The sequence below is a fragment of the Octopus sinensis genome, linkage group LG2 (genome assembly GCF_006345805.1).
Source record: "Octopus sinensis linkage group LG2, ASM634580v1, whole genome shotgun sequence".
NCBI classification, from domain to species: domain Eukaryota; kingdom Metazoa; phylum Mollusca; class Cephalopoda; order Octopoda; family Octopodidae; genus Octopus; species Octopus sinensis.
Genome location: NC_042998.1, coordinates 22,653,965 through 22,678,503, shown reverse-complemented (window position 1 = coordinate 22,678,503; position 24,539 = coordinate 22,653,965). Strand labels below are relative to the sequence as shown.

Here is a 24,539-nt window from a genome sequence, read left to right as displayed (position 1 = left end):
TTCCTTCAGCTGATGGCAACCAATTTTCCAGTGTCAGTACAGGATGCCAGCTTACAGCTTCCATGAAGTTTGACTGAACCCCTAAGCTATGTAATTGCATGTAATGCCTGTGCTTCGTTTTAAACTGGTTTCTTTACGGTAATGTTTATGATATAAAAGGGAAATTAAAATATTGAAATATAAGACATCATTTCATCAGAAATAAAGGTTACAGCATCTATTTGGTTGTATAAAACAGGTGCTGTAAAGAAGTTGCATATTAGGAAAGAGTAATGTATATACACATACATGTAAGATATACATATACACATACATTCATATATATATATATATATAATTATATATAAAAATATATTTATAAATATATATATATATATATAATTATTTATATATATATAAATATATATTTATAAATATATATATATATATAAATATATATATATACATGCATACATACACACACACACACACACACACATATATATATATTACATATATATAACATTTCGTCTTTGGATTTGGTTAGTAAGATTCTTTATATGAGTTCATGTGTTGAAGCATACTCTGTTGTGCCTGGGAAGAGTCATTTTCTTTTTGTGCCTTATAATATAACACACTCACCGGTAAAATTTCCACTTTTTTCTTATTTTTTATTTTCCAAAATTTCTGTTGCGTCTTGCAACCTTTCCAATAGTTTTGAGTCAAAACCGGTGAGTGTGTTATATTACAAGGCACAAAAAGAAAATGGCTATCCCCAGACACAACATAATATATATAACATATATATATGTATCATAATATATATGTATATACTATGTATACATGTATGTATAGACACTTAACTATCATCATCATTATTATTATTATAATTAATATTTGAGAACAAATGAAATATATGGACAAGACCTAGAGAAGAGAGAGCAGTACTCACAAGATGACAGCAAGCTGGGGGGTTGTCCTAAAGGCAGATAGAAAGAGATGATAATTGACTAAGCAGGGTTCAAGTGGACAGTAAAAGCACACATTTTAACAGAAACGGAAGAAAAAAAAACATAACAGAGTCATCACTATTTTGCAACAACTCATTAAAAATACAAGACAGTCATGCAGAAAGTCACTGATGACTTTGAAAAATTTAATTGTATATATGTATATATATAAAGTTGAAGTTGTCTGTGTATGGCAGGTGTGGTAGCCTTCAACTGACACTATCTTCTACGAGACCCTGCGGTGCAAGTTGACCAAAATTGAGAGTATGATAGAAGAAGGCTTGCTCTTCATTCCGTAGAAGAAAAAATTCAAATTGGACCATGTTAACACCAAAAATTATTTACATCAAAAAGTTGCTTTTTTTCTATGAAAATCCCTATATTTTACGATTTTTTGACTGCTGTGTCACCATTTTTTGGTGTATTTCAACTAGAAAAATGTTCACTTAAAGAGAATAACAAGCTACATAATGCAAAATTTTTACTTTTCAAAAATTCCAATTCTAAAGGGTGGAAACAAATCTGAGCAACGCCGGGCAATACTGCTAGTATATATATATATATATATATTATATATATATATATATATATATATATATATATATATACATGCATACATACACACACACACACACACACACATATATATATTACATATATATAACATTTCGTCTTTGGATTTGGTTAGTAAGATTCTTTATATGAGTTCATGTGTTGAAGCATACTCTGTTGTGCCTGGGAAGAGTCATTTTCTTTTTGTGCCTTATAATATAACACACTCACCGGTAAAATTTCCACTTTTTTCTTATTTTTTATTTTCCAAAATTTCTGTTGCGTCTTGCAACCTTTCCAATAGTTTTGAGTCAAAACCGGTGAGTGTGTTATATTACAAGGCACAAAAAGAAAATGGCTATCCCCAGACACAACATAATATATATAACATATATATGTATCATAATATATATGTATATACTATGTATACATGTATGTATAGACACTTAACTATCATCATCATTATTATTATTATAATTAATATTTGAGAACAAATGAAATATATGGACAAGACCTAGAGAAGAGAGAGCAGTACTCACAAGATGACAGCAAGCTGGGGGGTTGTCCTAAAGGCAGATAGAAAGAGATGATAATTGACTAAGCAGGGTTCAAGTGGACAGTAAAAGCACACATTTTAACAGAAACGGAAGAAAAAAAAACATAACAGAGTCATCACTATTTTGCAACAACTCATTAAAAATACAAGACAGTCATGCAGAAAGTCACTGATGACTTTGAAAAATTTAATTGTATATATGTATATATATAAGTTGAAGTTGTCTGTGTATGGCAGGTGTGGTAGCCTTCAACTGACACTATCTTCTACGAGACCCTGCGGTGCAAGTTGACCAAAATTGAGAGTATGATAGAAGAAGGCTTGCTCTTCATTCCGTAGAAGAAAAAATTCAAATTGGACCATGTTAACACCAAAAATTATTTACATCAAAAAGTTGCTTTTTTTCTATGAAAATCCCTATATTTTACGATTTTTTGACTGCTGTGTCACCATTTTTTGGTGTATTTCAACTAGAAAAATGTTCACTTAAAGAGAATAACAAGCTACATAATGCAAAATTTTTACTTTTCAAAAATTCCAATTCTAAAGGGTGGAAACAAATCTGAGCAACGCCGGGCAATACTGCTAGTATATATATATATATATATATAGTATACATATATATATATATATATATATATTTCATGTTATGCTAAGAAGTGATGGATGGTACCAGAATTTTGGACTCGAGTCAAGTATAACTAACTACTCCAAATCACTGTTAAAGTATCCACGTAAATGGAGTCAAGGTTGGCTAGTTTGTACTGGCATCGAGTTGTATTGGTTGTAATAACAAAGTCAAACCAAATCCAGTTTTTCCAGCAGTTATATTTAGTTTATCCGATTTTTGAATCTGATTGATATCTCTGAGATTCTCTGTTATGGAATTTGATATTCCTGGTCATATGTGAAGGATGTCCAACCACCTGCTTGACCAGTTTGAGAAAGACATTCTAAATATCATAGAGAATATGATATTTTGTGTGCATGTAATTCTTTAACAGATGCAGTCCACTCCAGCAGAAATGCAGAGATATTATTAAATGGATTAAAAAATCAGATAAACTACATACAATTGCAGACACATAACTGGATTTGGTTTGACTTCATTATAACAACTTATATATATATATAAAATTAATATTTATGTGAGTGTGTGTATGCGTACATGTACATATATATACAAACACAAATTTATATATATTTATATGTATGTATAAAGAAGACAAGCACAAATGACATTCCTTATTAGTAGAGGAGTTATTATCTATGGATAAGGCACATATAAAGAAAATGTATGAAAGAAATCAAATATTGCCCTCAATGTAACTTAGCTAAAAATCATCATCATCATGTTTATATCAGAATATATAAATCTCGTTCTGTCTGTCTGTCTGTTTGAGTGCTTATAGCTCAAATATTGTTCATTCAATCGCGCTGAAATTTTAAACATAAGAGAGCGAGGCATTCTGTAATCTAAAAGGATTTTCAAAATTGTTAGTTTCAAAGTGAGAATCGCTATTTTTGTAATCTTTTTGTCCTGTTTGTTCCGCCATTAAAAGCAATGAGTTTGCTCAGACAGCTGGCACATACCATTTCGTTAGCAACAAGGGGAGTACAGGATGACAATCAGCCAAAATTGTCGTTATGCTGTCTCTCTTTTTTCCTCTCTCTGTCTCTCTTATGATGTCTGATTCCACTTGAAGTTGTATATATATATTGTGTTAGGATTCATTATCACTCAATTATCCTTATTGAGAAGAAACAGTCAAAAGTAACCGCCACATACAATCACCAGACATCTCCACTACTTAACACCATCCAAGTTAACCCTCTTCACCTTTACAGCTGGCATGAAAAACTACGAGGAAAAGGCAACCATTTTAATTAAGCAAAAAAGAAAAAATTGATTGCTATGAAAATGCGTAAAAGAGTAAACTATGCCATTTTAATCCTGAGCAACGCCGGGTATCTCTGCTAGTTAATTATATATATATGTATATAGTGTTGGGCCTCACAGAGGCAATGACCAAGTCTTTTGGCATTATGTTGTGCTTGAGAAGAAGACCCATTGGGCCAAGCAAAATTGCAGTCATGGCAGATACCAGTGTCACACAAATGGCACCAACGCTGGTGGCATTAGGAAGGGCATCCAGCCATAAAAAAACCATGCCAAATCAGACTGGAGCCTGGCATAGCCTTCCAGCATACCAGCCTAGTCAAACCATCCAACCCATGCCAACGTGGACAACAAATGTTAAATGATGATGATGATGATGATAATGTGTGTGTGTGTGTGTGTGTGTGTGTGTGTGTGTGTGTGTGTGTGTGAGTGTGTGTGTGTGTATACTGAAAAACTAAATATATATATACTGCAGTGATAGTAACATATGCACGTTCCAACCACTCAGTTGGCTGTCTCATAATTTCATCTGTTCAGTCACTGTTTCTAAGCCAAACTTAGCCAAACAGTTCAAAGGCTTTCTAGCTGTATCAATCCTATTTTTTATATATACATAAGATTATCCAATAAGGACATCCATTTTTAAAATAGCAGAGTGTATTTAAGGGATTTCTGGCACTTGTTTCTCATTTGCCAAACAACCACAAAGAGATTCTTTAGTTGGGCTGCATGTTCAGAAACTGAAAGCTTAGACATTATAATATTATACATTATAAGTTTTTTGTCTGTGCCTCATGTATTATACTAGTAAAATAAACTCATTCATGAAGATAGTGGTGTCCTTGATGTAAGATTAAGTTTCCGGCAAGCTTTATCGAGGGCAAGATTTCGAGTCCCAGTTGAAGCTATTTCACTTCAGTTATGCTGCTAACAATCTTGAAATAGGATTGAATGTTTGTCATGTATTTCAAGTCTTGGAATAATGTAAGAAATCAATAGTTATTATGAAAACGGAATACTCTGCATCATAGTTTTCAGTATATACACACAAAAACACACGTACACATGTATATAAGTCTCTAAGTAGCAAAACTACAAAAAAAAAAAGACAAAATAAATACAAGACAAAAATTACAAAATTACAATATTTCTCTTTTAATTAATTTCACACATTAATAATTAACACTCGATTCTTTACACAATCTCAGTGCTTTAAAATTAAAGCAGGAATTAATTTCCCATCAGAGAAGTTGTTTGTAGACAACTCTGGCTCTTTTCAACAAGCGTTGATTCAATAATATTTCTAAATAACTTAAGGTGGTGAACCAGCAGAACCATTAGTGCACCAGGCAAAGTGCTTTGTGCCATTCCATCCATTTTCACATTCTGAGTTCAAATTTCACCAAGGTCAACTTTGCTTTTTATCCTCTTGGGGGTCGATCAAAAATTGCTGGCCTTGTGCCAAAATTTGAAATCAATATTTCTAAATAACTTACCAACCACTACTAATAAATTCTAAGATCAGCTCACAGCCTTTCAGAGCATGGATATTCATTAAGGGGTAGATCTTTAACCCTTTCGTTACCCCCAACCCGGCTGAAACCACCTCTGACTCTGTAGTACAAATGTCTTCTTTTCATAAGTCATGAATTAAAATCTTCCACCAAACCTTAGTCACAATTTGTATTCCTAACACTAGCTTAGTGATAATTAAGTTATTTTACTAAATTCTTTGAGCCCTGACTTCCTGAAACTTATTTTACTATATACCTGGCATACCACAGGTGCTACAGTATAGAGCGGTGCTATGATATAGAGAAAAGTAAACCATCCACCCATAAACTGGTGTTACAGGCTCAAAGGGTTCATATAGTTAAAAGAAACACAGAGCATCTCAAAATAAAAACAGTAACAAAAGGGTTAAATGATCAGAGTGCATATAGAAGAACAATCTCTAAATATGTTATAAAACCATTTCAGTATTTCTATATCTATCCCCCTCACAATCTTATACACACTCTCTCTCTCTCTCCTCAACTCTCACTTCTATTCACTATCTCAGTCATGTTGGCTTGAATGTACAGAGACAATACAAGACAGACAGGACACTTTAATCTTGCCAAAGGGAAGATAACTAAGTCTCTAGAGGTGATGCCACAACAGAATTGCACCCAGTACATTTTGTGAGGTGTTGACATTAAGGAAGGCATCCAGCAATGGAAAAAATACCAAAAGTGGGTGTTTACAGAAAAGATATGGACCCCAGCCAATCAAGAAGAACAGTAACTCCAAATAAGAACTGATTTGGGAAATGGACTGATGATGATGATGATAATGATGATGATGATGAAAAACAAATATCATCTTGAATTTATAGAAATATTCCATCTCCTTTGTTTTAATAAAATCTTTTGAAATATGTTCGTTACCTTAATTTATAAGTTTTATTATTATCATTATCATGTTGTTATCTGTGAGTGATTTTTTTTTAAAGAAAATATTGATTAACCATAACAAGCAATGCAATTAGACCATTTCCTTCAGTACAAATAAAGACTAATGTTCTATTAGAAGACGAACCTAAAACTGAAAATAGAAATGTAATCTTATCTGACCCCTTATAACAAATAAAAATTACATATAAACCACTTTCTGACTGATCACAATCTTAAATGGAAAGCATTATATTTTAAAGAAATTACATTTCTCAAAAAGAAGCAAAAACAAAAAAGAAAACGATTCAGAAGTAGATATGAAATGATAAATAGACATAAGAGAAACTTCTAAATCTTCAACCATATAGAATATTAATGATTAATATTAAATGAACAGCATTAATTGTTTTTGACAGAATGAAATGGTTAGCTTACAGAATCATTATCGAACAAGATTATCTACTGTTTAATTTACACGAGAATGTTGGGTCATTTATAATCTAATAAATCAATTTTATTAGATATTATATTAAAATGGTATCTTTTTTATGACAGTTGCAGTCTCTAAAAATAGCATTTTCTCTTATTTAAGAGTTCTCAATTGCATACAGACATGTGCATACAATCCAAAACAACTATATGTTAAAACAATATTCCTATAAGATGATAGTGATAAGCTGTTTCTTATCAATAGTAATTTCTACTGCAAGCATAACTAAAAATTTGGAAAGGAATTTTATATCTGATCTCAGTGCAAGACTAAAACGTATTTTATTGACCTCGGGGAACGTAAAATAGAAGCCAATTTATTTGCATGGGTAGAAGAAAATAATCAACTAAATTAACATCGATGTAGAATTGATATTTGTTTTAAAGAATCCTAAAAGATCAACATGGACTTTAACAGAATTCTTTCTCAAAATATAGCAAAGGAAAACAAAAGTATGTATTCTGATATCCTACTGTTACTGCAACACACTGTAATCCATACATGTAGTTGTTCAACTTTTAGAAATATAAGCCAAATCTCATTCAAATTGTACCTTACTTCTTCAAAAAAAAAAGATGCTACATTGGCTAATTTGAAACACCTTTGATTTAGAAAAGACTTGCTGTGTCAGGGTTAACCTAGGGGCTAAATAGCAAGTCATCTTCTTAACAAAAAAATTTGTAAGGCATTAAAAGCCATTCGTGGAGGTAATTTTAAATTTATATTTCACTGCTACGTGTAGATCTTTATGCCTGGAAGCAAAACAAAAAGTTCACCTAAGACTTGAAAAAAAAAACAATCTCCACAAATGTAGTTCTATGGAAAAGATTTAGGAAAGACTGAAATTCCATCAAACATAGATATTTTATTGTACCTTGATATTAATTACAAGGCTTATTGCTTACTTTATGTTAACCTTTCCATCTGAAAAACAAAAAGAAAAATGACAAAGTTGAAAGGATTCTCCATTTTGTTTTCCTTCCATTGTTTATGATTTGTGTCATTTGTCAAATATCAAAGATAGAAGTTAGACATTTGGAGGTCAAGGTAGCTTATCTTTCATTCGACATTACACACACACACACACACATGTATGTATGTTACTACCTTGCAACTGAGTGCATCTGTTTGGATGCATGCGTGCTTCTATGTCTGTTTGTACATATATATATATGTAACAGTAGTAGTCGCTTGCACAGAATCTCGCTAGCGCAAGCAAAGTAGGAAGAAAGTGAACGCTAAAACATTGATATTTCTCAAGTAAGATCTAGAATCCTAAGAGATTAGTGGCAGTCTGCATCAGCAAAAGTTAATCTAACAAAGATCATAGATAGGAGACAACGAAAATAATTAACTTGCCAAGGAATGAAAAATCTGTTTCAGACACTTGTCCTTCAGAGTGAAAAAATACAGAGACCACTACAGCAGTCACAAAGAATTAATGTTTATAATTGAGAATTCAACATAATGTACTGCCTAGCCAAGGTAGTAACTTAAGTGTATACGGTTAAATTCATTAAGTAGAAATGCCAATTGTTTAGACCTGGGTCAGGCCAGATTAAGCAAACTTATGATGAATGGGGTTCTAGCTAAAAGAAAAAGAAAAGAAAAGCGGTATTCCATTGGTTCAATGGAACGGCCTGCTCATGAAATAAAAGTGCAAGTGGCTGAGCACACCACAGACACGTGTACCCTTAATGTAGTTCTCAGGGAGATTCAGCATGAAAACACAGAATGTGACAAGGCTGACCCTTTGAAATACAAGTACAACCCACGTGAAATGAAGTACCTTACTCAAGGTCACACAGCTGAGAATTGAACTCATGGCCTTATGTTTATGACCCGAATACCCTAACCAAGCCATATGCCTTCACACACAGATTAAGCAAACCTATGAAGAATGGAGTTCTAGCTATGACCATTTTGGCTTCGTGTTGATCCAATTTTTAAAATGACAGGCTGTGATTTAAGAGAATTTGACAGTTATTTCTTGTATACCAAGTCATTGGCTCATGTTTGTATAAATGCATGTACATTCGAGCGTGATCGTTACCAGCGTCACCTTACTGGCACCTGTGCCCGTGCTTGTAGGGTGCTAAGAGCACCATCCGAGCATGATCGTTGCCAGAGCAGCCAACTGGCTTCCGTGCCAGTGACACGTAAAAGGGCACCATTCGAGCGTGATCATTACCAACTTCGCCTTACTGGCACCTGTGCCGGTGGCAGGCGTAAAAAGATTCAAGCGAGGTCGTTGCCAGTATCGCCTGACTGGCCTCCATGCTGGTGGCGCGTAAAAAGCACCCACTACACTCTCGGAGTGGTTGGCATTAGGAAGGGCATCCAGTTGTAGAAACTCTGCCAGATCAAGATTGGAGCCTGGTGCAGCCATCTGGTTCGCCAGCCCTCAGTCAAAATCGTCCAACCCATGCTAGCATGGAAAGCGGACGTTAAACGATGATAATGATGATGATGATGTGTTTGTGAAACTGTGTATAATTAGCATAGCCTTTCATTTTCGGATTCACTTATCAACACATGATAGATTATTAAAGCACTGCTAATATATTACTGACCAGTATTGCTGCTTCACACACAAGCATCCAAGGTCGCAGAGAAATTAGGCCAAGAGGTTGATGGAGAAAAAGTCATTCACCAAAACTCCACAACTACCACTACAACAGTTTCCACTCTTCTCAACTAAGATCTTGTATCACTTTTAATCTCGTTCACCTTTGCCCAACCCACCCAATCCACCTATCCATCTTTTAGCTTTCATCTCAAAACTTCAAACTAAAACACATTTTTCATTTCTTCCTTACTACAGCTGCAGTGCAGCTCCCAGGAATTCTTTCCCTTGTATCTTATACTTTTTTTATTTTTTGCTACCAATACTATTTTATAGAAATTCAAACGGATCATCAACTGCATAGAATTCACCATCCTAGGAGGACGCAACAGAGAGAATGGAGGATGTTTTATTTATGACTAGATAAAACAAAAAAGGAAACAGAAAAAGAAAAACATATATACATGCTGGTTAAACAATTAATAAGGTATCATAGGTGCAGGAGCGGCTGTGTGGTAAGTAGCTTGCTTACCAACCACATGATTCTGGGTTCAGTTCCACTGCGTGGCACCTTGGGCAAGTGTCTTCTACTATAGCCTCGGGCTGACCAAAAGCCTTATGAGTGGATTTGGTAAACAGAAACTGAATAGAAGCCCGTAGTATATATATATATACTTGCCAGTACCGCCTGACTGACCCCCGTGCCGGTGGTACAAAAAAGCACCCACTACACTCTCCGAGTTGTTGGCGTTAGGAAGGGCATCCAGGTGTAGAAACTCTGCCAGATCAGACTGGAGTCTGGTGCAGCCATCTGGTTCGCCAGACCTCAGTCAAATCGTCCAACCCATGCTAGCATGGAAAGCAGACGTTAAGTGATGATGATGATGATATATATATGTATATATTTGTGTTCTGTGTTTGGCCCCCTACCATCACTTAACAACTGTTGGTGTGTTTACGTCCCCGTAACATAGCAGTTTGGCAAGGGTTACAAAGAACAAGTCCTAGGGCCAACTAAAAGCAGTGCTCCAGCATGGCCACAGTCAAATGACTGAAGCAAGTAAAAGAATAAAAGAATATCTTAACTAATAACAACATTCAACCATATGCATTTTGTGTCTAAGCATCTGTTTATAGAATAAGGAAGTTTATTATATTTCCTATGCTGAAGGAAAATGTAGAGAAAAGGTTAAGTGAACTTCTAACCAAATTAGTAGTGATTAGATTTGAAGCGTTAAAATAGACCAGGTGTAAACGTTTGTTAACGACAAATGGATGGCATGGCATAAACATAGACAACACTAATGAGAGTTAATTGATACTTTCTTTTATAGCCTAGGTGGGAGTTGTAAATGAATTATAAATTGGAGAGGCGGTTGTAACATGATTGGTTGAGTAAATTGTAATTTATATTTTCTTAGACTCGAAGCTTTGAAGATCTGCCATCCTGACTTTTTAAGGATGTGTGGCACTGCATAAACCAATGTGTCCTGTGATTTGAAGATGATGTAGTTGCTTTTTGTAGCAGGTGAGCAACCATGCAGAGGCTTGGTTTTCCATCATCATCTTCAATAGCTAGCTGTAAAGAAATATGAACTAAATACAATTTCTTTATTAATGCACAAATATAACACTGGTCTACAAGGTTTTTTAGGAAACAGACATCATTCCTATACAAAATCGGTTTCCTGAATCCAAATATAACCTTCTTTTTGACCTCTCAGATCTAGTTTTTAGGTGTATTTTCAATTTTGAATTTTCATTTGTATTTTGTTTTGATTTGTGTTACGCTCTCTATTGATTCATATTATATGCCTCTTGTATGATTAAAATACTCTATCAGGTCTGGTCAGAAAACTAGACCTGATAGAGAAAAACTGAAGTTATTTTTGAATTTAGCAGGTAAAAATCACTTAGGAATTTGTTAAAATGGTGCTTTTACGTGCCACCGGCACGGGGGCCAGGCGAGGCTGGCAATGGCCACGAACGGGGGATGGTGCTTTTACATGCCACCGGCACGGAGGCCACCCCATCTGGCCTCCGTGCCAGTGGCACGTAAAAGCACCATCTGTTTGTGTCCGTTGCCAGCCTCGCCTGGCCCCCATGCCGGTGGCACGTAAAAGCACCATCTGTTCGTGGCCGTTTACCAGCTCCGTCTGGCTTCTGTGCGGGTGGCACGTAAAAAGCACCCACTACACTCGCGGATTGATCGGCGTTAGGAAGGGCATCCAGCCGTAGAAACACTGCCAGATCAGACTGGGCCTGATGCAGCCTTCTGGCTTCACAGACCCCAGTTGAACCATCCAATCCATGCTAGCATGGAAAACGGACGCTAAATGATGATGATGATGATGATGATGATGATTCCAGGCACCAGACAAAAAAATTCTTTTGTTGCCCATTATAATAAAAGAAATGAGCATGAACAGGTTTCATACAGGCATATTGTGGCTAATAAATACTCTCAAAGACTCAGAATCTCATCGGACATCTATTCTAGGTCACCAAAAGTAAAATGAATATACTTTTGCAGTAGACAGTTTTGAAGCATCTTTTCCAGATCTATGGCATTCATGATCCCCTATCTTGCTGCAAACCCTAACAGCAAGCTATCAATTGAGAAATTGAGAATGTAAAAGCTAATTTAGTGCTGGAGAGACAGAGACTAAGCATTTCATTAGCTTTCGTATCCTCAATTATTTTCATTACCTCACTTAGTCCTTGGTATATTGTTCTCATACTAACTTGTGTAGCAGTGAATTGATTAAATAGCATTATTTCTATCATTTGCAGAAACTTTGGCTGAGAATTAATCCAGCTTTTCTGCTATCATCTGCATAATTTAATTACTTGCTGACAACTCATTAACTTGTATAGCTGGTGGTAAGTTATTCCGTTTCAATACTTGTTCCACTTATATTCAGCAGGGATTAAGAAATGACTCACAAATGTCCGTAGTGATCAGGAAATACGTTTTTATCCAATTAATTTATTCTTACTTCATTCTTAGAGTAAATTTGAAAATGTGAGTGAGCATGTGTGACAGACAGACAGACAGACTTACAGACAGAGAGAATCTGACACATACACATACATACTATGCTTACTAAAAACACAATGTTAATTGCTAAAATGTTGATAGTAATAATTTTAAGAAGACTAAAATATTTTCTCATACATTATTATACTTATGAGAGTAATTAATGATTTTGTTGTATTCCTCATAGAGTATGAAATCAAATCCCCTGCTGGCAGTGGGCAAACAACTGTATTCCCATTGCCACAGTTAAGAATATATATATACCAGATCATTTATCTCATCTTTTCCTTGCATCAGTCATTTGACTGCAGCTATGCTGTGGTTACTGCCTTGAGGGATTTTAGTCAGAGAAATCAATCTCAGTACTTTTTCACCATACAAGTGTGATTGTTGACAGAGCGGCTAACCGGCTTCCGTGCCAGTGGCACATAAAAGAGCACCATTCGAGTGTGATCGTTACCAGCGTCGCCTTACTGGCACTTGTGCACGTGCTAGTAGGGTGCCAAGAGCACCATCCGAGCATGATCGTTGCTAGAGCAGCCAACTGGCTTCCGTGCCGGTGGCACGTAAAGGGGCACCGTTCGAGCGTAATCGTTACCAACGTCACCTTACTAGCACCTGTGCCGGTGGCATGTGTAAAAAGATTCAAGCGAGGTCATTGCCAGTACTGCCTGACTGGCCACCGTGCCGGTGGCGTGTAAAAAGCACCCACTACACTCTTGGAGTGGTTGGCGTTAGGAAGGGCATCCAAGTGTAGAAACTCTGCCAAATCAAGATTGGAGGCCGGTGCAGCCATCTGGTTCACCAGCCCTCAGTCAAAATCGTCCAAACCATGCTAGCATGGGAAGCGAACATTGATGATGATGATGATGATGATGATTTATCTCATCTTTTTCCTTGCATCAGTCATTTGACTGCAGCCATGTTGTGGTTACTGCCTTGAAGGATTTTAGTCAAACAAATCAATCTCAGAACTTCTTTTTTTTAAGGCTGGTACTTGTTGTATCGGCCTCTGTTGCTGAACTGCTATGTAATGGGGATGTACACAAACCAACACTGGTTGTCAAGCAGTGGTGAGGAACAAACACGTACACAAAGACACACACTAAGATACATACACATACACACATATATATAATGAGCTTCTTTCAGTTTGTCTACCAAATCCACTCACAAGGCTTTGGTCAGTTCATGGCTATAGTAGAAGACACTTACCAAGCCTCTATGCCATGGGCTAAACTTGGAACCATGTGGTTGTGAAGCAAGCTTCTTACCACAGTGCTTACATTTGGTAATGTTACCTGCAATAGATTGGCATACTGTCTAAAACAGGATTTGTCTTTCATCTACTTAATGCTTTGAAACCAGATCTTAGTGCTGTCTCATAAAAATCCATTGAGAGTTTTGGAGGCTCTTGTATTCTAGTTTCATTGCTTCGTGTTACAGTCTCAAATACTAGCCTTGAAATAATTCAAATAGCAAAAGGTGTGCTAAGCAAGAACATATCTAATAATGCCCTTTCCAACACAAAGCTTTCTGTTGAGAAAAAACAAAGATTACACAAAGTGAAAGATGCAACCCTCCAAATTCAAACAACTAATTATAAATCTGAAAAATCAGTTGTGTGGTTAGGCGCAGGTATAGCTGTGTGGTTAAGAAGTTTGCTTGGCAACCATGTGGATGCAGCTTTAATACCTATTTCTTTACTACCCACAAGGGGCTAAGCACAGAGAGGACAAACAAGGACAGACAAACGGATTAAGTCAATTATATTGACCCCAGTGGGTAACTGGTAATTATTTAATCGACCACGAAAGGATGAAAGGCAAAGTCGACCTCGGCGGAATTTGAACTCAGAACGTAGCGGCAGATGAAATACCACTAAGCATTTCGCCTGGAATGCTAACGTTTCTGCCAACTCGCTTTCTTTTAGTTTCCATCAACAAAATCCACTCACAATACTTTGCTTGGCCTGAGGCTACAGAAGAAGACACTCGCCCAAGTTGCCATTCAGTGGGACTGAATCCAGAGCCGTGTGGTGGGAAGCAAGTTTTTTGCCACACAGTCACTCCAGTGTTTAAGACTGTGAACACTGCAGTTAATGACAAAATGCTACAATGAAGAATCCCTACCTGATCTTGGAAAACATGGAAAACAGATACGAAGAAATGCTGGGGATGAGGATCATCATCACCATCATCATCATCATCATCATCATCATCGTTTAATGTCCGTTTTCCATGCTAGCATGGGTTGGACAGTTCGACCAGGGTATGGGAAGCCAGGAGGCTGCACCAGGCTCCAGTCTGATCTGGCAGTGTTTCTACAGCTGGATGCCCTTCCTAATGCCAACCACTCCATGAGTGTAGTGGGTGTTTTTTACGTGCCACCGGCATAGGGGCTAGAGGAGGCTGGCAAACGGTCACGATCAGTTGGTGCTTTTACGTGTCACCAACACGGACGCCAGTCAGGCGGTGCTGGCTGGTGATGAGGATAGATGTTACAATTCTTAATATCTACATTTGGGTCTCTCTCACTCATTATATTCAAACTGCATTCTTTCTTACAATCTGACCCTTTCATCCTATATCCCTCGTCATCACCTGTCTTCACTGATACCCTAATCCACCACTCTTTCAATGCCATTAATCCCACCTCTATATCTCAACGTAGGCATCTCTCTTTCTCTCTCTCTCTTTGCAATCATCCCTTCACATTTCCATTATTCACACTTCCATCACACTGCACCTCTCCTATCACTCTCTCTCTCTCTCTCTCCCCTTTCTCACTCTCGCTCCCTCCTACTCTCTCCGTATCTCTCTCTCTCTCACACACACACACACGCTTCGACTCTATCACCCCAGTTCTCTGCTGTTAATCTTTCTTTTGTCACCTTCTCACTCTTGTTTCAGAGACACGGCAAGGAAGCCAGGAGGGACAGATCTTGCCAGAAGGAGACAACTTCTCTGATCCCAGTGAACAGAGACAATGTAATGACAATATATATTTCTTTACTACCCATGAGGGGCTACACACAGAGGGGACAAACAAGGACAGACAAACGGATTAAGTCGATTATATCGACCACAGTGTGTAACTGGTACTTATTTAATCGACCCTGAAAGGATGAAAGGCAAAGTAGACCTCGGCAGAATTTGAACTCAGAACATAACGGCAGACAAAATATGGTTGCGCATTTCATCCGGCGTGCTAACGTTTCTGCCAGCTCGCCGCCATGTAATGACAATATAGTCTCTCTCTCTCTCTCTCTTTCGAGCAGGTATCATGATAAAATGCTTTCAGTACACACTGTAAAGGAGATTTGCAACAGGAAGGGCATCCAGCTGTAGGAAAATAGAACATCCATGAAAGACATGGTCCCAGACTTGTCTGGGAGGATTCTAACTACAAATAAGAACTGACAAAGACTGTGACAACCAATCCAATTCATGCCACCATGGAAAAAAAAAGACAGACATATGATGATGATGATGATGATTACATTCATGTTTGTGTGTGAATGTGTGAAAACCTAAACTCACATATATAAATACTCACACACACATATAGGTATATAGCACATGGCATTTCTAGTCTTTCTTACTGAAACATTAACTTCAATTTGGTGTTTTACTTACATTTTTACTTTTGTTTTTTTGTTTTTTTTCTTTTTATCATAAAATTGTCATGTGAAGTATTCTAATCCTTCTTTTTCTTCTATTATTCTCCAATTAACTTTCTTTATTGTCAGACATTAATACAATTGGCATTAAATAGAAATACACTTTCTGAAGTTCTTATGATCTATTTTACGATATTCTACTCTCTTAAAAGAGTATTTCCTACCAAACGTATAATTCCGCGAATATGGACAGAATGGTGTTGCCAGTTACATCAACCAACTGCTTGCCTTTTACTTTATTTTATTAACCCTAAAAGTACAAACTGCAAAGTGAACTCCAATAGGAATTGAATTCAAGACCTAGAGCACTGTAAATATCACAGGGCATTTTGTCAATCACTCTATCACTTCTACCAATCCACTAATCAAAATATTAAAATATCAGTCAATTCAAATGGCTTTTTGTAGAATCAACTGAAGCAACAGATAAGATCCTTTGAAAATTTTAACAGGAAATTTAATACTCTTTCCTACTCTAGGCACAAGGCCCAAAATTTGGGGGGAGGGGAGGCCAGTCGATTAGATCGACCTCAGTATGCAACTGGTACTTAATTTATCAACCCCAAAAGGATGAAAGGTAAAGTTGACCTCAGCGGAATTTGAACTCAGAACGTAAAGACAGACGAAATACTGCTAAGCATTTCGCCCGGCATGCTAACATTTCTGCCAGCTTGCCACCTTAGAATTGTGATAATATTCTTTTCTACTCGAGGCACAAGGCCTGAAAATTTGGGGGAAAGGGACCAGTCAATTAGATCAACCCCAGTATGCAGCTGGTACTTAATTTATGAACCCCCGAAAGGATCAAAGGCAAAGGTGACATTGGATTTGAACTCTAAATATAAAGACATGAAATACCTATTTCTTTATTTTTTTGAAATACCGCTAAGCACTTTGCCCAGCATGCTAACATTTCTACCAGATTGCCACCTTAGAAAATATAATCTTACAACAGAGCAGTGCTCTGCAACCTTTTTTTCCCTTGCAGTATACTTATATTCACTTCAAAATTCAGCAGCACACCTGAGCTGAAAATATAACTAAAAGTACAGGGTAAAAAATTATATGTAGGTTACACTGAGGCACACCTAGCATCACCTGTGTGCTGTGACATACCGATTGTAGAGCACTGCAATAGACCATTCTTTCTTTTCTTTTTCTTTTTTTCCTTTCTTTTACTTGTTTCAGTCATTTGACTGCGGCCATGCTGGAGCACCGCCTTTTTAGTCGAGCAAATCGACACCAGGACTTATTCTTTGTAAGCTTAGTACTTAATCTATCGGTCTCTTTTTGCCGAACCGCTAAGTTACGGTGACGTAAGCACACCAGCATTGGATGTCAAGCGATGTTGGAGATACAAGCACAGACACACAAACATAAACACACACACACACACACACACACACATGTATATATACACAACGGGCTTCTTTCAGTTTCTGTCTACCAAATCCATTCACAAGGCTTTGGTCGGCCTGGGGCTACAGCAGAAGACACTTACCCAAGGTGCCACACAGTGGGACTGATCCTGGAACCATGTGGTTGGTAAGCAAGCTACCTACCATGCAGCCATGCCTGCACTTATATATGTGTGTATATGTAACATCCATCCATCCATCATCATCATCATTCACGTTCCATGCTGGCATGGGTTGGCTGATTTGACAAGGATACAATGAATCGAGGACTGCATTGTGCTCTAGTGTCTGCTTTGGTATGGTTTCTATGGCTCGATGCCTGAAAGGTTCTTTAAATATAGAGGACAGTTTCTGACCTGATCAGAAGTAGAGAGATATTCTGATAGCATAACTGCCCAAATACAAACAGGATGAAGAAAGTTTGGGCAACTATGGGATTCTTTCTGTGAATGAAGAGCACACTGTGTAATGTACAGTAACAAAATTGGGCAGTTGAAGACAGTAGATATGCAAAAGCTAGAAAGAAATGGGGCATGAGCACACTCTGCTGGATGTGTTATGCTCAAGCCCTCCTTCGTCAACCAGGAGAATTCATCTACGAAGCAATTGCCCCAGCTCCCCTTCAGGGTTGGCGAAAACGATGTGGTGGACAACGAAAAACCTGGCTGATGACAGTCAAGGTTGATCTGGAACCAAACCTAAGCCCCCATGTCTACGGCGTTCGCAGCTAGAATAAGGAGTGGTTGGAGATCATGCGGCCGTTAGCCTCAAATCGCCAGGCCTGGTCGGCGTTTGTGAGAGATGCAGCATTGAGGATGAATGAAGCCAGCTCAACCCACCCCGGGTGAATGCTGTCTCAAGACAAAAAGAAGTTATGCTCATATGAATAAACAATGGAGCATATATGAACTGAGAAAAAAAAAGAAGTAGTTGCATGGAAGAAAGGAGATTGTGCTGTTACAAATATGTGGTAGGTATGACGGATGACATTTGGAATAAGGAAGAGCCAAACGATCCAAGTAATAGGAAACTTGATGAAGAAGATCAAAGAAGACATGGGAAAAAGTGGTAAAAGTTGATCTCAGGATGTTGAACGAAGATGACAAAAGGTTATACTAGAGAAGACTTGTCCTACCCATGAAGGCATGGAACAAATAGACTTTAAAAGGATGACGCAAATTTTTAAGGAAATTTTATTAATTCAAGAAATCCATTATCATTAAATCCAGTTTTAGTCTGTCAGCACAGTAAATATAATATAATATATATTATAACCAAGGTAAATCACAGACAGACAAAAATGTAACAAAAACAGCAAAGAATGGTTGAAAGTCAATATATTGTACGACTGGCAATCTGTATATTTTGCTATACATTTCTTAAGTAAAGAATACAGACAGCTGCAAATCACTTATTTTAAGTAGATACCATGTTAATAGCCAACAACACATCAAAGGCTTCGTTACAAATAAATGCTCTTAATTACAACAAATTTAATGGCTAATATTGTAGTTGATATTGTCTTGTGAACCTATTACACTCTAGTGATTGTTTACTTCTGTCCTGAACAAAGGAAAATGGTTTTAGTTTTTTTTGCCTGGTTATAGTTTTTTGGGAGTTTTTTTTTGCCTAGTTTTAGTTTTTTTTTTTTATCCTAGCTACTTTAAAGTAGCTTGTTCAGTTCATATTCAATAATGGATATGATGATGATAATGATTTAGGCACACAAGATGACAATTTTGAGGAGGGTAGGGATTAATCAAGTACATCAACCTCAGTACTTGACTGGTGCTTTATTTTACTGACCCTGGAGGAATGAAAGGAAGAGTTGACCTCAGTTAGATTTTAACTCTGAATGTTAAAAAGCCTTAACTAAATACTGCAAAACTTTGTGCCTGGAGTTTTATCGATACTTCCAATCCAATCCCCTAAATACCATAATAATAATAATACAGGAAAAAACCTCAAAATAGAGACTGAAAAGATGTGATTCTTTGAAACAAAATCAATCCTAGTTATCTTTTAGTATGGCAAAAAGAGGTTGGGTTCAAGAAGCACTTTAGCAACATCCAAGAAATAGTACTGTGAGTAGCAGCACTACACACATACTACAAAGAGCCCACAAAATTAAACAATAAATTCTAGTGTCCTTGTCAATTGATTTCCCTTGTCCTAAATATATTTGGTTTACCACTTCATTAAAATTACTGTCACCTCTACACTTGGCAATTTGATACAAAGGGGTCATCATCAACATTAAATGTCTCTTTTCCATGTTGGCATGGATTGACAGAATCCAGCAAGCCACAAGCCTGCATCAAGCTCTAATGTAAGCTTTAGCATGATTTCTATAGCTGGATGCCCTTCTTAATGCCAACTACTCTACAATGTGTACTGAATGCTATTTGTGTGTGTGTGTGTGTCTGTATGTCAACAGCACTACTTAAATCACCAAGTAAGTTAGTCAATTACATCAACCCAAGGTCTTCATTGGTACTTTATTTTATCAACTCCCAGAAAGAAGAAAGTCAAATTTAACTTTAGCAAGATTTGAACTCAGAACAGCCACAATGTATTTTGTCCAACACTAACAATTTTGTCAATTAAGAATAAATTCTACCATTAAGAAACACAAGGCCAGTAATTGTGGAAAGAGGAAATAGCTAACTATACCAATCCCATTACTTAACAGGTGTATTGTTTTATCAACGCATGAAAGATGAAAGGCAAAGCCAACCACAAAAGAATCTGAACTCAGAACATGCAGAAGTAGAACAAATACAGCAAAGTGCTTTGTCTGAAATTCTAATGATTCTGCTAATGTATCACGCTAACATAATAATAATGGGCTACAACAAATACTCTGCTCAATACCACAGATTTGGTTGTCAGTTATTTGACCTTAACCAGTTGAGCATGTCCCTTAATGGCTGATGATATGTGCATCTCTGATCCAGAGCAGAAGTCGTGGGGGAGTATCATAGCAATGTGTTGAAAGGAATTCTCTGAGGTTTGGATAATTCATCTTTAGAAACATGGGTGTTTCATTCAACATCCTTAAACAACCCTTATTCAGGGACCTTTTGAGGGGGAGAGGCTACTCAACCTGAAGAAAATTCTAACTGGGCCCCACCTGCAAGATTATGCACTGTTTATGTTGATATGAGATCACCATGTCACACACATATGGTTGTGATGCATGTGCCTAGTATACCCTTGACTGGCTGCCATGCCGGTGGCACGTAAAAACGCCAACCGATCGTGGCCATTGCCAGCCTCGCCTGGCACGTAAAAAGCACCCACTACACTCACGGAGTAGTTGACGTAAGGAAGGGCATCCAGCTGTAGAGACACTGCCAGATTAGACTGGAGCCTGGTGCAGCCTCCTGGCTTCCTAGACCCCGGTCGAACCATCCAACCCATGCTAGCATGGAAAACGGTCGTTAAACGATGATGACGATGCTGATGATGACGATGATGAAGTGTTTAAAACAGCAGAATTTAAATTGTCAAGATGGATACAACAAATATTTTACTGCGTGGGTGTGTTTTATATTTTTGCTGAAGATTAAATATTTCTTTGTTGTGCAGAATTGCTTATACTATGCGATCACAGCAGCTGGATTTTACTAACAAAATGGGAAAGCAATAGATCAATGGATATAATTATTTTATTGATGCACTTCAAAGTAAAACGGTAGGTGTGTTGCCTATAGGTGAACATTATTTCGATTTGTTCAATTAATAAACTGCATCAGCTACAACGTATTTTAACTACTTTAAATTACCTCGCAGTTTATATATTCTTTTTATGTATATATACATACATATATATATATATAATATTATTCCCTAATATTTATTATATATATATATATATGTATCACTCATAGTCTTTGTTACTTTAGTGATTGATTAGAAGTAAAAGAGAGTACAAGAGGACAGTAACCATAGAAAATGTAATAAGTTCAAGAAACTATTACTTCTCCTGACAACAGCAGTTTGTATTTTGTATGTATATATATCATCGTCGTCATCATCATCATTGCTTAATGTCTGCCTTCTATGCTGGCATTGGTTGGATGGTTTGATAGGAGCCAGCCAAGCAGAAGCCTACACCAGACTTCTGTGACTGTTTTGGCAGGATTTTTACGGCTGGATGCCCTTCCTAACACCAACCACTCAGCGGAGTGGACTTAGTGTTTTTTTCATGGCACAAGGTTTTTTTGGCAAGGTTTTTACAGCTGGATGCCTTTCCAAATGCCAACCACTTTACAGTGTGGACTGAATCCTTTTTAAGTGGCACCTGCACTGACAGGGTCACCAAGTACCACGGAAGACAAAAAGAGCTTTTGAGAGGGGAGGGGGCCAGATCATGTGTCAGATGATGAAAGGTTATAATGAGACAGAATATATATATAAAAGAGAGATTCTGTGCCCCATAAAACATAATTGAGACACCATCTCATTTATAAGCGTGGGTGTTTTGTCCACTTTCACACTTTAACTATGGTGATGATAATGATGATGATGGTGTGACCAGAGCTAAAGTGCCAAAATTTTCAAAGAATTGACACCTTTCAATTTCTCCCTCCCCCTACCCCTACCCCTTCTCTCTACATTTATCTTTCTGTCTTTCCATTTGGCTGGAAACTGTCCTCTGGCAAGAATGGTCAACGTTCAAGACAATGACAACCACTGCACCATATATATTCATTCCTTTATTTATTCAAAGATGGTCTGTTCTGTACAATTAAACACAGTCAATCTCTCTCTCTCTCTCTCTCTAATGACTATCACAAGTAAAAATAATTAAAAAAAACATTCTGGGGTCAATATGTCCAACTAAAAATTCTTCAAGGCAGTGCTCCAGCATGGCCACAATCTAATGACTGAAACAAATAAAAGGTGGAAAAAAAGAAAAGATAAAAGAAAATTGTACAATGGGTGTTTTGCCACTTTCACCAGCAGAGCTCTTAAGAAACGGCACTGCTATATTTTTATCTGTCTGTCACTCTCTTTCTGTCTCTCTAAAAGAACATACACATATATGCACCACACACACACACACACACACACACGTATATTCATTCATGTTTCAGATATACCTATTTTTCTAACTTCTCCGTTCAGATATGAATATACAAATTTCTTTCACATAGGCAGAGACAATCTGACAGTGAAGCCATATGCGTGCAGACACAAATTCACAGCGAAACGAAAATCCTCAACACACCAACAAAAAGACACAAAGACACAATGCCTTGTTCTGCATTCCTGTAATATAGCGTCAGAATTTCAGCAAAAACACTGACACCATTCAGCATTTGTAAATTCATTTCACTATTACTTAATGATATTCACACATTATTTGTTTTACCATTTCACTACAACTTACTGATATTCCTTATCAAAAACATTTCTCATTCCCTTAAGCTATTCTTCTTTATGATATACTCTTTTACTTTTACTTGTTTCAGTCATTTGACTGCGGCCATGCTGGAGCACCGCCTTTAGTCAAGCAAATCGACCCCAGGACTTATCATTTGTAAGCCCAGTACTATTCTATCGGTCTCTTTTGCCGAACTGCTAAGTAACAGGGACATAAACACACCAGCATCAGTTGTCAAGCAATGCTAGGGGGACAAACACAGACACACAAACACACACACGCATATATATATATATATATATATATATATATATATATATATATATATACATATATACGACAGGCTTCTTTCAGTTTCCGTCTACCAAATCCACTCACAAGGCTTTGGTCGGCCCGAGGCTATAGTAGAAGACACTTGCCCATGGTGCCACGCAGTGGGACTGAACCCGGAACCATGTGGTTGGTAAACAAGCTACTTACCACACAGCCACTCCTGCGCCTGTATTACCATTTCACTACAACTTACTGATATTCCTTATCAAAAACATTTCTCATTCCCTTAAGCTATTCTTCTATATGATATACCTATTTTCCTTGCATTACTGTAACATAGCATCCGAATTTCATTTCACTATTACTTACTGATATTTATTATCCAAAAAACATCTCATAAAAAAAGATTGACACAAAACGAACGTCAAACAAACGCACGACGTACATCAGAAAATGACAATGAGACACACACACAGGTTGCAGATCAGCAACAGAGAAAGAAAGCTCGACGTGCATCTGAAACTGAACATCAACAAAATGCTAGATAAATAAAATAATACATACAACTCACTTATTATTGTCAAATCATAAACAAACACAAGTTCATGTATGATATTGATCTTTCTTCTACTTCAGTTATTACATAGTTTTCTCTTCTAAAAATGCACACATACAGGAGGAGTAAATTATACACGTAATAATGCATTCAATGTGGATCCCAGTAAAAGTAATTACCCAATCAACAATGGATTTTACTGCTAGTGCATGTTAGTTAGTTAATTAGTTAATTTTTTGGCTCAAAAAGCAAAAACCAAGGCCATGTAGGGGGACATGGAGTTATGTACAGGGTGGTGTTCATGTAAAGAGTTCAGGCCACTTGAGGTCAAGAGAGACTTTGAACCGAGCGGTCGTCGGCATCTTCACTATCTCATCCGGCAGCTTATTCCACGGATCTGCAACCCGGACGGAGAAAGCCCCTCTCCTTCGATTGAGATGAAATTGTCGTAGATAGAGCTTTTTGGAGTGACCCTGCAGCCGACGCTCTGGAGCAGGAGTGAAGAACAGCTCTTTCGAGAGGTTACACTTTCCGCTTATGATGTTGTGAGCAAGAATGAGATCACCACGGAGTTGTTGTTTTTCTGGAGAATAAAGGTCGAGCGTCTTCAGCCTTTCTTCATAAGACAAATGCTTGAGACCAAGAACCATGCGGGTAGTAATACTAGGTTGTATAGCTATGCAAAAT

The 24,539-nt window shown here is 37.2% G+C and overlaps 1 protein-coding gene across 6 annotated transcripts in view; it reads right to left on the bottom strand.

The window, feature by feature from the left end:
* Nucleotides 1-24,539, bottom strand: part of LOC115223641 (A-agglutinin anchorage subunit) — a 220,059-nt gene that overhangs the window by 144,804 nt on the left and 50,716 nt on the right. For 4 of the 6 annotated variants that reach the window (XM_029794321.2, XM_029794333.2, XM_029794314.2 and 1 more), the window contains one exon: nt 2,081-2,107. The exons of the other annotated variants lie outside the window; for them this stretch is intronic. In XM_029794321.2, coding sequence (XP_029650181.1) covers nt 2,081-2,107 — 27 coding nt within the window. The remainder of the gene's footprint in view (nt 1-2,080; nt 2,108-24,539) is intronic. 6 annotated transcript variants of the gene reach the window in all.